Source organism: Spizellomyces punctatus (genome assembly GCF_000182565.1).
Source record: "Spizellomyces punctatus DAOM BR117 chromosome Unknown supercont1.10, whole genome shotgun sequence".
Taxonomy (NCBI): domain Eukaryota; kingdom Fungi; phylum Chytridiomycota; class Chytridiomycetes; order Spizellomycetales; family Spizellomycetaceae; genus Spizellomyces; species Spizellomyces punctatus.
Window position 1 is genome coordinate 735,939 of NW_015971546.1, and position 13,501 is coordinate 749,439.

General features: G+C 47.8%; 5 protein-coding genes across 5 annotated transcripts; 1 reads left to right on the plus strand and 4 right to left on the minus strand.

Annotated features, from left to right (window-relative positions):
* Positions 1 to 8: 8 nt before the first annotated feature.
* SPPG_05955 (uncharacterized protein) lies at positions 9 to 4,155 on the minus strand (the record flags this gene model as incomplete). Its single annotated transcript, XM_016754162.1, has 16 exons — positions 9 to 362; positions 433 to 593; positions 655 to 752; positions 822 to 1,050; positions 1,108 to 1,825; positions 1,881 to 1,970; positions 2,029 to 2,161; positions 2,221 to 2,289; positions 2,354 to 2,443; positions 2,500 to 2,973; positions 3,035 to 3,149; positions 3,209 to 3,290; positions 3,346 to 3,511; positions 3,570 to 3,682; positions 3,744 to 3,795; positions 3,856 to 4,155. 16 exons carry the CDS (start codon positions 4,153 to 4,155, stop codon positions 190 to 192), a joined length of 3,063 nt encoding a protein of 1,020 aa, XP_016607045.1. The 3' UTR covers positions 9 to 189.
* Positions 4,156 to 4,645: 490 nt separating this feature from the next.
* On the minus strand, positions 4,646 to 5,938 carry SPPG_05956 (uncharacterized protein; the record flags this gene model as incomplete). Its single annotated transcript, XM_016754163.1, has 4 exons — positions 4,646 to 5,133; positions 5,200 to 5,404; positions 5,470 to 5,537; positions 5,605 to 5,938. The coding sequence occupies 4 exons, from the start codon at positions 5,936 to 5,938 to the stop codon at positions 4,646 to 4,648; spliced, it is 1,095 nt and encodes a 364-aa protein (XP_016607046.1).
* A 1,422-nt stretch (positions 5,939 to 7,360) lies between these two features.
* Positions 7,361 to 9,244, minus strand: SPPG_05957 (uncharacterized protein). Its single transcript, XM_016754164.1, has 8 exons — positions 9,070 to 9,244; positions 8,774 to 9,004; positions 8,633 to 8,706; positions 8,465 to 8,561; positions 8,175 to 8,387; positions 7,987 to 8,108; positions 7,682 to 7,930; positions 7,361 to 7,620 (listed from the first exon to the last, which is right to left on the minus strand). The coding sequence occupies exons 1-8, from the start codon at positions 9,230 to 9,232 to the stop codon at positions 7,537 to 7,539; spliced, it is 1,233 nt and encodes a 410-aa protein (XP_016607047.1). The 5' UTR covers positions 9,233 to 9,244; the 3' UTR covers positions 7,361 to 7,536.
* Positions 9,170 to 10,835, plus strand: SPPG_05958 (uncharacterized protein). Its single transcript, XM_016754165.1, has 6 exons — positions 9,170 to 9,460; positions 9,527 to 9,698; positions 9,761 to 9,828; positions 9,885 to 10,230; positions 10,291 to 10,353; positions 10,412 to 10,835. The coding sequence occupies exons 1-6, from the start codon at positions 9,383 to 9,385 to the stop codon at positions 10,498 to 10,500; spliced, it is 816 nt and encodes a 271-aa protein (XP_016607048.1). The 5' UTR covers positions 9,170 to 9,382; the 3' UTR covers positions 10,501 to 10,835.
* Positions 10,836 to 10,886: 51 nt separating this feature from the next.
* SPPG_05959 (uncharacterized protein) lies at positions 10,887 to 13,468 on the minus strand (the record flags this gene model as incomplete). Its single annotated transcript, XM_016754166.1, has 5 exons — positions 10,887 to 11,057; positions 11,120 to 11,245; positions 11,311 to 11,834; positions 11,903 to 12,923; positions 13,004 to 13,468. 5 exons carry the CDS (start codon positions 13,466 to 13,468, stop codon positions 10,887 to 10,889), a joined length of 2,307 nt encoding a protein of 768 aa, XP_016607049.1.
* Between the last annotated feature and the right edge of the window lie 33 nt (positions 13,469 to 13,501).

The window sequence follows — 13,501 nt, forward strand, 5'->3', positions numbered from 1 at the left end:
ACTAATTGTTGCCTATTCTTGTATTTACGATTTGAATAAATATGTCTCTAACCAGTCGAACTGCTGGTGGAAGCCAGCTGGAGTTTTGTACTCGAACAAAATCGCTGTCACAAAGACCTAGGAATACCGCGCACAAAACACGGCATGTATATACAGCTAAATGGGTGAAATTCATCTGGAGTCCCTAAGCTAGCTATCTGCTCCACCGTCGGTGCCTTCAGCCAACCGATGAGATTCTACTGACTCAGATATCCGAGCTTCGTCACTTTCCTGGTCTTTCTCTCTTTTCTGGGTGCGCTCCTTCTGTAAGCGTCTGACTAAGTCGGTATAATCCGACTTCATCTTTTCACGGTAAGGCACTCCTGATTGATGGCCAGGTGTTGTTAGCGTTTGGTGCTCAGATGACCTTAGCAAGGTAGAAGTGATACGTGCCTGCGTAAGTCACACTCTCGTGTAATTCATTCTTGATGCTACTTGTCACGTCCGTGATGCGTGCCTCAATATAGTGCAAACGTCGCATCAGCTGTTCGCGTTCTGCTGCTTCTTTGAGACGTGCTTCCGAAGAACCCTCATATCCTTTGCGAAAGAATCGGCTGTCGGCATTGTATTAGATGCATCTCAAACGCGCGGCGCAGACTCCGTTCAGAAACTTACAGTGGATCCGAGGCTGTACGTTCAAAGGCTTCAATCTCATGTAAGACACTCTCTCGTGCAATAATGTGTTCGGAGGCGATCTTCCATAGCCGGATTGCCTAAGGAAGTGGTACATGAATGAATACGGGCACATTCAGGTATTATCCGCATCAGAGTTAACTGTTCACCGTTTCTAATTTCGGGGCAAATCGATGGCCTCCGTACTTTATTGCCATGTCCAGTTTCTGATCTGCCGGCATTTTAAGTGTTACCCAAAGAGCTTCTAATTCGTTTTGCATTCGGTGGATATCTACAGAGTCTGGTCTCCCGGCAGAGTGTTTTATATCCGCCGTCTTCGGGGTAGTGGGTGTTTTTGATCGTTCAGGTAAGCTTGCGGTGACCAGTTCTCTTGAAAACCTGTATGCAAGATATCAGAATGCTAGAAGATCATGGGGAAAGCAAGGGTAATCATACCCATCTTCTTTGTCATCCTTGACTATGGCATTATTCATTGGTGGAACGTCAACAGGCTCTTGGTCAGATGGCGCTGGCTGGCTGGTGAACGCCGCATTGTGAAGTTCTTCCATAAAGTCCAGAATCTTGGGGTTCCATTCACCCCTCGAGTATGACAGCATCTGTCGGCGCTTTTCCGCCCTCTCCCTCCTCTCATTTTCAATTTTCTTTCGTTCTTCCTCGGCCCGAGCCGCTGCCTCTGCTTCCTCTTGTGCCCTCCGGAGCGCTTCCACGTTTTCATCCTCCTTATACAATAAATCGAATACGAAATCGGTAGTTTTCGTTCGAAGAAACTCGAGATAGTCTTGAAAACCGATGTCACTGAAAGCTTGGCGACTACGTTTCTCAACATCAAACGGTATATAACCGCCGTAATTATATTGAAAGGCACCGTCATATCGTGAGGAAATCGTTTTACGCATTGCTGCCTCACGATTTCGGATGTATTCGTCAGCTGGGATGGATGGACGTTTTGCATCTTCGCGCGTTCGTAACCGTACGGCCGGCACAGAAGCTCGACCGCCTGTTGAGGATGTGGTGGTTGGAGCGGCGGCAGCTGGCTTCGCATGAAAGAGCGGCCGGATGAGAGCTGGGTCGGTAAGTCCTTGCCACGCGTAATTTACGGGGCCCTCAACATCGATTGGAGCTGCAGGACAGGCAAAACTATCCTCGGGGGCCACTAATTGTTGAATGTCAGCAAGCGCTAGCACTTACACGACAAATTGAACACCTACGGTCATCTGGCTCCAAGTGTGATTGATCCAATGTTTTCATTATCTCGTCGTACAGTTCTTCGACTTCCTTGTATCTCGTCAGCTTTTCATCTGACGTCCACATGAGTATCGTTTCTGCAGTCCAGCTAATGCTCGCAAAAGCACAAACCTATGCTGTTGAGCATGTTATTATTCACATCACTTCCAAATTCGCTGACCGCAGCTGCTGGTTCGGTTGCCAGAGTGATGAAACCTTTCGGTATTCTCTCCGACACATGAGACTGGACCGGTCTCATTATTTTCTACAGGGCTGTGTTCTCAGAGTATGCACCTTTCGCCAACCAAATGACGCGGAAAGTACCTTTTCCTCTTCAAACATTTTGACGGCGGACGGTGCATTCTTTTCAGACGGAGGCGATGGAGGTAAGGACTGCGTAGGAATTGGTTCAATTGATAATACGGCTCAATAGGCCCGGTTAACATCACATTCTTACCACGGTGTCGAACATACTGTAATCAAAATCAGTTAAATGTCGTTTGCGATACTTGCTTAATGGTAAGTATCGAGTCCTCGGAACAGAAATCTTGAGACAATTCTGTAAGTCCAAGGATTACAAATACGAAACGCAGCCGGTCCCACCTCTTCCTTGAGGTCCATCTGTCGGCGGAAAGTTGACAGACCCGTATGTCCTTGCAAGAGAGGGTTATCCCCTTCTGCCAAACACAACGCTGCGCAGTCTTGAGCATCATCCTCAGGGTAGCTCAGATCATCGAAAGATTCTTCATCATCATCTGCCCCTTCAACGGAGAGTTCCCATATTCTTCCTTTGTTTATATGAGTTGTGGAGGGAAACTCAACAATTTCTTCCGATAGAAGACTGGGTCGATGGCCATTAACAGGCACGAGAGTCTTTCGTCTCAATTCCAAATGTGCCGAGGATCGTCGTGATGAACGTCTCAGCAATTTTTGTATATCATTGGGCTCATTCGACGCAGCCGATATCGATGATTGCCGCATGGAGCGACGAATTAGTTCCGTCTGGTGTTTGCCAGTAACAACTGGCGCCTCGAGCTTGGGAATAGCATGTGTAACTCTTTCTAACGCATCCTTCATCTAAAACCATCGTCTCGCAAGGTTATAGCGCGAAGCAACGTACAGCGTCGAAGAAAATTACCTCTTGGACTTCCACCTTCAAAGGGTCTCCAGGTCGGAGAAGGCTTGTATCGTGAAGTGTTTGACCACCTTCTGTATCAGCCAACGCTTCTTTCATTATTTTTTCAGTATCTATTCTAGATTTCAGTTCATCAGACAAGTATTTCAGTCGTGATATCATGATGGTCCTGCTCACCGGCGGTTAAGCTCTGTTCTGAAGAATGCCCGTAGTCGCCCACTATTCACAGTCTGATCAAAGATGCTTGCATGCTCCATTTCTAAGAGAAAAACGTCAAGTAATATTCCCGAGCTAAGTACATTATGACGACTTACTCTCTTTTTTGCGCCGACAACTTCGCAGAACGTCATCTTTCACCATGCCTATATGACTTATAACGCTGATAGCAACAATGCGGTTCTGAGCCGGCGTCAGTTTTGAAGTAATGAAATCTTGTACTTGATTATATCGTGCTGCCAATTCAATAATCAACGTATTTTCCTGGTACAAAGGGGTCATCAGCGAGCGATGCAGTTAGAGGCGTTACTCATCTATTTACCAGGCTCTCTCGCGCATCTGGCGGAAGCCAGGTAACATTTTCCATTTCAGCGACCATTCGCTTTAGATGTGAGTTAATCGTTCCCATGCCTTCTGTCACTCGTATGCTGCTTTCTGCACATGACAACGGCGTTAATACGGCGATTGGGTGTTCGACTAATTATCAAGAAGATACCAGCAGCTGTAGGCGGTGCTTGGCTAATTGGATTTTTGCCTAGCATATCTTTCTGCATGGATATCAGCTCAAAGCGCCTAAAACGACGAGATTGCAAATAGAGTTTACTTACATCTACTCTCGCGAGGGGCTTCAGAGCGAGCTGCTGATACCCTGACTGTCCTAACATCTTTCGGAACTTCTTCCTCATGACGCTTCTAGGAATTTCTGTGGTTGGGACATCCGTTACTGACAGAATCGACTGCCTCCCTCGTTGAAGCACACGCAGTTGCTTTCGAACAATATCTGTGTGCTCGGCTTTCTCCGCCGCCCTCCGAAAGCAGGCGGGAAGGTGCTGCAACTCGCATGGATCAAAAAGCGACAATATCCTGCCTTCTTGCAGGAGATGTGGGTTAGGTTGCACATCATGCATGGTTGGACCTTGTCAATGGCCGAAAAAGTAGAGCTCGGTGAGATCCAGGTTGAAGTCCGAGCATTGTTGGCTATCACGTAATCATGTCATATAACCATTTTGGGATATATTACCACTTCGATCGTTTTCGTTTTGCGTGCATTGCTCTAGAGCCCGATAATGCACAAATCACTGATTGGATGTACGGAAGTTGGCTCGACAGCAAAAGAGCCTGCTGATATTGGTTTAAAACATCATCGACGCACGGAGAGAAGTAGAGATCTACAGAATATATTGGTTGTAACTACCGCCCGAAATACTAGCATTGGAAATCACATCTTACAGAGAGCCAACTGGCTCTGACCATTTGGCGCTAATCCGCCGGCAAGGATGATATTTGGTTGGGATGTCACGTTTACAACAAGCGTCCCTTGCTAAAGGTACTTCACACTTACAGTTTTTGATGTGATTAGTCCACCATAAACCCACCCAAAACAGCGCCCTCGCCCAATCATTTGTTCAAATACTTGTGAAGCGGCTTGACGCGGGCCCGCTTCGATAGACCCAATCGCAGTGGCAAGGCATTAATGCAGGGAATTGGGCTTTCCGCCGTTCTTGACGCATTATGTGGAGGTGGTACAGGGGACGTTATTGCACTTGTAGCCAATCTTGAATTCTCGGAGGGAGATTGCTCCTTATCAGTTGATACGGCCTTCATTCCAGTCGCATCGTGCTGATCTGTGGATATCGGCCGTTTCGTACGCTTCTCAGATTGTAGCTGTTTCTGACTCTGCGGATATGTATTAAGGTTGCTTGAAGGTGTCCTATTTGAAGATGATTTTCTTTTGGATGCAGACTTGCTATCTCGCGTGCCAGTGAGACTGGGAGGCTCAGCCCCGTCTTCATCAGTTCCATGGTTTTGAAGATCGGCTTCGGCATAATCATCTGATCCAAACATGTTCTGGCGCAAGGTACTGTCTTCCCCATTGATAGTCGATTCTAACATTAAGGATCATGTCAACATGATGACAGCGCCGCCTTTCCAGCTTACTGTAGTAGGCTCACCAATTTGCTTAACACTATGATGTTCCTCCCGTTGAGACCCCGCGGTCATCAACTTGTTGGCGTGATCAGATAATGGTTTCGGTGATTGCCGTCGCGGTTGTGAACGAGATGTAGGCAGTACAACTTGCACATTATCACTGCCGCAACGTTCGTCTTTCATGGACAGCTGAATAGCCTTTTGAAGGTCTGCTTGTTCCTTACGCTCCTGACCGGCAACGTTGCTTGAGTCTTACTTGTTCATATCACCACCGTAATTTCAGAAAAACAAACCTTTACACTAAGGCGTTTATTTTCTGTCCGACATTGTTCTGATGAACTGGAGCGCTCTTCAGGGATAGCTGATGTTCGCTCTCAATGAATTTCTCAATAGCAGAGAACCGGAATGTTTAACTCTTGAAGGCGCACCAGAAGTTTTTTGCTTCTTTGTAGCATTGGTCGATGTCGAGTCTTGTTTTCGTCGTGATGGATGAGGATGTTCCCTCTCGTCGCCATCCAGCGATATGACCTCTGCATAGTTCACCGCCTTCCGGGTTCGCTGTGGGCGGCTCATAAGTACCTTGTTTTTCGTTTGGAATGTCAGGTTCTTGGGAGGGATGACGACCCCAGACGAGCTAACCGCTGGGCTGACCGCGTTCTCCAAGCCACCTGCCTCATGGCAACCTGCCAGCGTTTCCAGAGGTTTGGGGCCATTAACATTCCGCAACAAAAATGCCCACTTGCGATCACTTTTACAAGGCATTGCTGACTTGTCTCCTCAAATCTCCGTGCGTAGTAGAGCAGCGAAACACACCTCGCGAATGTTTGAATCCGAAATATGACGAAAACAGCGTATCTCCGGAATGTAGGCTAGCCCAGCGGGCGTATATCGAATGCAAAACGTCAATAGTGAGTTTCAAGATGCTATTGGTGTGTCTGCTATCAGAAACGATGCATAATAAATATATCTTTAGATGAACCCACGGAAACGGTTCAGAGGACCATATGGCGGAAGACCACCAAAGGAAGAAGACGAAGAGGAGATTTAAGAAACGAATGGAGAACTGAATATCTGCAATCTAGTACACGGACAGTGACTAATGGATAGCTGACATTTATTGACTGGCATGTCATGTATATCTTTGGAGCCCTGACATCAAAATCCAGCTGAGGAGCTCTGGCGACAAAGCTTGTCGAGCCAAAACGGCTACTGGGAACGATGTTGCTGCGCAGAGTGGGGTTCAACCACAACCACACTGGGAACTTGCCAGTCCTTTAGAATCCATGGATCTATTGTAGACCTGCATCATCAAATACGATATCCTCCTTGTGATCTTGTAGTAAGTTGCGATGAAGACTGTCATCATCACAATCGCAATCGCGTAAGCGTGGCTTGCACCAGAGAGGCGTCTTGCCGCCCGCTGCTTTTATCCGTACCGACCATCTTTAACCCACCCCATTACAGTTCTTTTTCGTCACCGACCAGCAAACCATGCTGCCCGTTTTCACTGATTATAGACATGAGCCAATTTACCCAGAGTCTTACCATCATCCGCTGAATGTACTATGGTTCTGTCAATCCTTTGCAGCACTTCTCCAAACCCTGCGAACCGGACGTTTTCTCCCTTCCCCGAAGGCTCCCCAGAACTCGCTTTTCACAAACCAATTCCGCTTGCACCTCATCACTCACACTATCTTCTACATCCTCGAATTGGTGTTCACGGACATGATGCATAGTTTCACCAGCATGGCTGTTCACCACATATTTGGCATGCTAATCTTTGGGTGGCTGTGGATAGAGTGGGAAGGTATGTCCACCGTAGTTTTGATCCCATTTGTGCTGCATGCCTGGTTTTGGGTGTGGAGCACCGGGACGAGTTGGATCTTGTTGAGTGTCTATAATTGGGCATTCCTTGCGGTCGGGATGGCTCTCTTTGCCAATAATACTATGTACGCCGTAAAATATGGACCAAAGAACGTTCCAATATCTTGGATCGGAGTGCCGTTCTTGTCTATAGTTGAAGTAGGTGTGAATGCGTTCACGTATTGCTGGAGTTACTGGGGATATTATTGTCCAGAAGTTAGGCCAAAAGGCTGGCGAGAGGCGTTCGTACTGTTCGGTGGAATAACGGCCGTTCTAACGGCTTGTGTTTTGGCTAGCGTCCTGACAACAATAAGGCTGACATCGGGTGCGAAAATCAAGGAAGCCTAGAATTGTATAGTTACAGATAGAGCTATAAAATAGATATAAATATTATCCGGGTGAGGGTTCTGCGAAAATGCATACATGTCTCGTTGAGTACAGCAAAACATGCTAACGGCTATGTGACTGGGTGAGAAGAAAGCAAATGAGTCGGTTTGCTAAGATTCTGTTTGCCGTTGCCGTTGCATCAGTGTTTCCTTTAGGGCCCGTATCCGCCTTTCTATTGATTCCATATCTGCCTTCTAGATACAGGACATATGTTAGCGATACTACACGCCGCGCATTGGCACCGGTACAACCCACCTCAACGCCAGATGTACCCTGCCCGTCTTCCTCTCCAACTCCAGCGTTACGATTGCCGTCCAGCGGCCCACTAGAGCTGCGGGTCCCGGCGCCTTGCACAGTCCGAGTACTTCCTTTCGCTCCCGCAGTCGATCGAGATGTCCGCCCACGACTTGATGTCGGTAAGGGAGGTACAACTGAGGCATGTAGGTCGCCAGTTGCGGTCCGTGTTACGACGGTCAACGGTGGTGGCATCTGTAAGACAGGATGCTATGTCATATTAGTGGTGTTCGTTACAGTTATTACAGTGGCATCCTGATGCTCACCGATTGTCTGTTTGGCTGGTTAAAGAAAAACGCCGCCCACGCAGGATAGTCCGCTTCCAGTTGTTGCAACCTGTCCTCAAGTGCCTTTATTCGCTGATATGCATCCAAAGGTGTTCGAGAAACTGCACAGAAAGAGGCTAAAGCGTCAATCTGATGTGTGACGCCTGCCTGCGCTACTACATACTCACCGAATTCAACGTTAAGGTGTTCCTGTACATTCTTGATACGCTCTTCAATCCCGTCAAGTGGTCGCGACGAAGTATCCTCATATTTAGCGGGTCTTTTGCCTGCAGGGTCTCGATGTGTTGATCTCTCAAGAGGACCGGATAGGTTATGAACAACATCTAGCTTCATTTGCACCGTCCGATTGAGCTGGGCGGCATCAACTCGAGCGCAAGTGCCTTTGAAGTTCAGAATCGACAGATAAGCCACCGCCCATCTTCGTATTAATACGGGGTCCATTCAACCTAGCCCTCACCCTCTTCAGATGCTTTTGGTCTTAGAAATTCCTTTCTGTTACTCGCATTGATTTGTGCACGCTTCGTCTCGATGAAGTTCTGTATTCGTTTATCCATCTATTTCCAAATGAGATGGCCTTCTGTATTAGTAGGTGAAAATGTGGACCTGCGCAAAATAAATCACCCACCTCTGCTTTATCTGCTCGGATTTGCACAAGTTCAGGATCCAGTCGTGCAGCTTTCGCGTCTCGTTCCTCCAAATCTGCACGTAGACCGACCACTTGTTGGAAATGCTACGTTGGGAGACTCCCAACCGCCATTTCACTCACCTAAAAGTTCAGCCGCTTGCTTTCGTTTCATAGGAAGTCCATTTACTTTTTCAATATTTAGTGGGTGCTCGACAGGTTGACTTGCTCGAGTGGATAGCTCCAAAAATGCAGACAAGACCGCGTTGGTTTTGATAGTGGTCAAGAATGCACACAAGGCATCCGGGGGAGCGACATGTCTCGGTCGTTGGTCAACCTGCAGAGCTGCACCTTGCGACGGGGCAATAACCAACCCTATTGAGAAAGTGTATTGTTAGAATAATCAAATCTGTTGCGTGAGCTGAGAGTTGACGACATACCTACACTCCCAAGAAAGTCGCGTATAGCACCGAGAACCGCATCGGTTGCAGTCTCACAACTGGCGACGTTAGGAGTTGAAGAGGCAGGGACATGTATATTCTGCACTATCGGTGGAGCTTCTGCATTGTCTATTTGAGGAGTGCTGTCGGAATGCGAGTTCATGGTCGAAAGCTCCTCGCAGCCAGACGGACTTTGGCAAACTAAGCGCTGCTGACGTGGAGGGCATTGGGTGAGTCATCCTGGACTGGGGATTCGAGGACTTTTTGACATCTTTCATCTTTGCCCTTCCCATTAGCAAGCTACAAAACAAACATGACGTTGCCTTACTTTGAATTTGTCTCGGTGCCAGGCTTTCATTCGCAAAAACTCGCTGGGTCGACGTTGCTCATGGTACACCCATCTCTGTCGCGATTGTGAATTTGCGGCCATCCTGATAACTGTCCACTGCTGTCTTAGCCAGGCCCGAATGGACTGGGGAATATCGGCCAGCTGGCTTTGGACCTTTTGATTTCTTCCCTTGATTTGATGAGAGTTGGCTTCATATCTTCGACATTGGTTTTGCCTGTATGTGGAAACGAGGACTATGGAAACGAAACGGCGCCGAACACGTTGCACACAAGTTTTGAAGGTACATGAACTCTGTACTGTATTTTGTCGGGATTATCACTCATACCTCATCTTCTGCAATAGTATATCAGTCGCGACCAAGTAATACAACGTCTATCACTCTCATCCAACTACGATCGCCTGTGATTACTGTGAGTTCCAGCAGGAAGGATACGGATTTGGCACATTACTTAGGGTATATGATTAGAAAAAGGGGGTGCTCTTTTCAAAATCCTTCGCGCACTGGGCTCAACAGATGGCTTTTGAGTCGGTAGTACTAGTAACAGCAGCAGACGCTGGTCGGCGCGTGGATGGGCAAATTCGCAGCGACCGATTACGGTTCATCTCCACCTCCGACAAATACGTTCACGCGGACCGTCTACAGCAGCTAGGATTCCCGAGATTAGAAGAGAATGAAACAAAACGTGCATGGGTAGCTAGCGAGCTGGCAAGTCCCATACCGCCAGGAGCTGGTGTATCACGATTCATTTTTGATGAGTTTCGGGAACTCAGTGTTCCGTTGTTGACTCTGATTTGGTTTGCAATTGAAGGAGGTGAGGCATGGCTCACTTTGTGTCATAAACGAAACATGACATAACACCAACTGCGTCTAGACAATTATCAAGACGCCCTCCAGCTTGCGTCGGCGGTCAGATCCTTGGTAAATCATGGGGAAGGTGCGGCTGAGCGCAATGCTTTATTAAAGATTCTTGGAGCTTAAACAATTTTTTACAGATAATTCAGAGCAGAATACATGGAAAACTCCATTGTCGTGGAAGGGATTATATGGCAATGCAATGTTCACGAAAGCCCTTTTCCAATAGAATGGAGCTAGACTAGCGGCTCGTCAGCCGAGCGATGATGTCTGTAACCATTCAGTTGGCATGACGCTCTTCATTAATGGACCCCGCAAAGATAACTTATGTAAAGCGTCCACGTGGAGGCAGATTGGTTGCGATACGGCTCCTATCGTCGCAACGGCTCATATTCAGCCAACAGCCCAGCTTGATTGTGCTGACTCTGGCATTTCTGCTCCTTTGTACATCAGGTGCGTGCACGAGCGCGCTGCCTGCGCTGCCTGGTTCCAAATAGTATGATGTGCTTGTCAATTTACATGCCACTTTACCGGAGATTATGTACAAATCAAAGCAGATCTCCCAACGCTTTGCTAACTCTATCTACAAGTATTGCCAAGAAGCTCGTGACGCTTCTATTTTTTGACTTTCAGCTTCAATTTTAGACCCTTCGGAGGCGCTCCGGCGTTTTCCGCCGAAGGCGTGATTTCAGCGGCAGGTTGGGACTTCGTCTTCTTGCGCTCGGAGGATTCGTTGGCTGCCTTCTTGCGCTTTACAGCTCCGGGCCCGCCCGCACGTTCCTGAGTCTGAAAGAGAAAGACACTTAGCATGGTTGCTGCGGTCTCATACAAAACCAATCTTGTCTTACCTGTGGTGTTGCTGATGATCCCGAAAGTATTCGTTCCTCCACGGCCGGATTGGCTTTCTGCTTTTTGTCCTTAACCTGACCCCCGTCATCCTTTTCTCTCTTGCGCTTTTTGCTGCCTTGATCACCCTGATAGCAGTCATAATCCATCAGACAAGCACCAGTGCGTAGTGATGGTGAGGCTTCATACTTACTGCTGCGTCCCCAGCGGATATTTGCTTTTCCATCAAAGTTTTCCATTCCTTTTTGAAAAACCTCTCCAATGCCACCCCGCAATTGTGTCCGTAACTGGTTTTCGCATTATAAAGATAGCAGTTGGCGAACAGTTGCGCCATATCGGCCTCAAATTCAGAAGTGTTATTGTACACGTGCTGATCCAGCTTTGTTTGCATCGTCTGCAAGTCGATCGGCGTTTTAATCTTGGTGTCATAGTCGGGCAAGACATTCGAATCCACAGGTTCCAAAAAAATTACGGCACTGCTATGCTCACGGAGCATTTTCAGCATCTTTTGGATGAGTTGTTCTTCTGAGGAGGACAGTCCAGGGTGTGCTGGGGCCTGTTGGGGACCCGGTGATGAGCTGCGAGAAAGAGGCTTCTGTCCCTCCCGTTTAATTTGTAAGGGGCTACTTTCGCGGCTCCCCCCTGGAAGTGACAGAGACTTCCAGTCCTTTTTGAAAGCAGCTTCAAGTCCTTTACCTTGCTCGTACACCCAGTCCCCTTGTCGTAAGATGTTAGCAGCCATCCGAAGAGGAGGGTTTCGCTGGTGGTTTTGATGTGTAACTTACCAGGTAGATTGAACCTGAAACAATTGTTGAGCATAAGGTTCACATCATCGCGAAATTCATCGCTAGCTTTGTATTCGCCACTTTCCAGCTTCTTCTGGATAGTACTGAGATCCATTGGCCGCTTGATAATATCAAAATACTGTGGAATGTTTAGCGCGACTGGATCAACAGGCTGGAGGAATGCCTGCGCATTTGGATGCCGCTGCAGTTTCTTGAGAATTCTCGCGCATGCCTTTCCGTCCGATGTCGACTTCAGTGGAACACCTCGGTTTTCTTGGTGGCGGGAGTCGGATGTTACTCGGGTGGACGTGTCCACCACATTGACAGAGATTTTGGGGGATTGGGGCCGTCCTTTAGCGACACTACTGGGAGCTGACCCAGCAGAGCCTGTTTTACTTCGTCCCCACTCGCGGTCAAAGATAGCTTCGAGATCCTTTCCTTGAATATAGACAGGTTCCCCGGGCCGATTGAACGTGAAGCAATTGGTGAATATGAGCCGCACGTCATTTTCAAATTGCTGAAGTGTCTTATAATTTTTATTCCGAAGATTTTTCCGGACGGTGGACAGATCCATCGGCTCTTTGATTATTTCAAAGTAGTCAGGATAAAGCGCCCTGGACACAGGTTGTAGAAATGGCCCCGCCGATTGAGTGGCACTTTCCATCCGCACAAGAGCACGTTCGCACCGTGCCGCATCCGTAGCAGATAACTCGCCCTTACTGCCAGAAGCTACCAACTTCGAATCATTGGTGTCTGCCATTGGTCGCAGTGCGTCTGGAGCCTGCGAGTTTTCAGGCCAGGTCTTTTCGAAAATATCGAGAAGTGCTTGGCTGTCCTTATGAACTTGAGTGTCAGGTGGATTGAACGTGATTGCGTTGTCCAGCATTAATCGGACATCAGCCTGAAACTCCGCGGGTGTAGAATAGGCATTTTGGTCCAGCTTCTTTTTTATGGTCGAAAGATCCATGGGCTCCTTTATTATTTCAAAATACGTGGGTATATTCAAGGCAACCGGATCCACCTAAAGGGCAAACGCGGACAGCGACAACTTAGTGATTCCTTTCAGTACGATCTGATCTTCTGCTTCAATGATACGCTTACCGGTACTCTAAACCAATGAGACAACTCGTGACTTTGTAAGATTCTCCATGTTTTCCTGCATCGTCGCATATCGTTCAAGGATAAGACTGGCTTCGGAATTGCTGGAGCCGGTAATATTGAGCGGGAAGGCGGTGCCGGTGGAGTTGGCGGAAGCGGTGCTGGTGGTGACGACGGCCGAGGTATTCTACTCGCTTTGGGTTCCGTCACTACACTTGGAATGCTAGGAATTGTCGCACTCTGCATGTTGTCCTCCTCCGTCGCCCTGTTCTGCATATCTAATGCCTCTGGTACCACAGACTCTTCGAAGAAACCTTCCAGCTTCTTCGCTTGCCTATGCACATTGCTTTCTTCGAGATTGTATTCATAGCAGTTTTTAAAGATCTGGCGGATGTCCATAAACAAGCGGCTTAAGTCGTCCGCGTAAATGCCTGCTTGCAGGTTTCTTCCTGCCGTTTGGAGATCCATCGGCTTTTTGATGACTTGATAGTAGTGTGCATG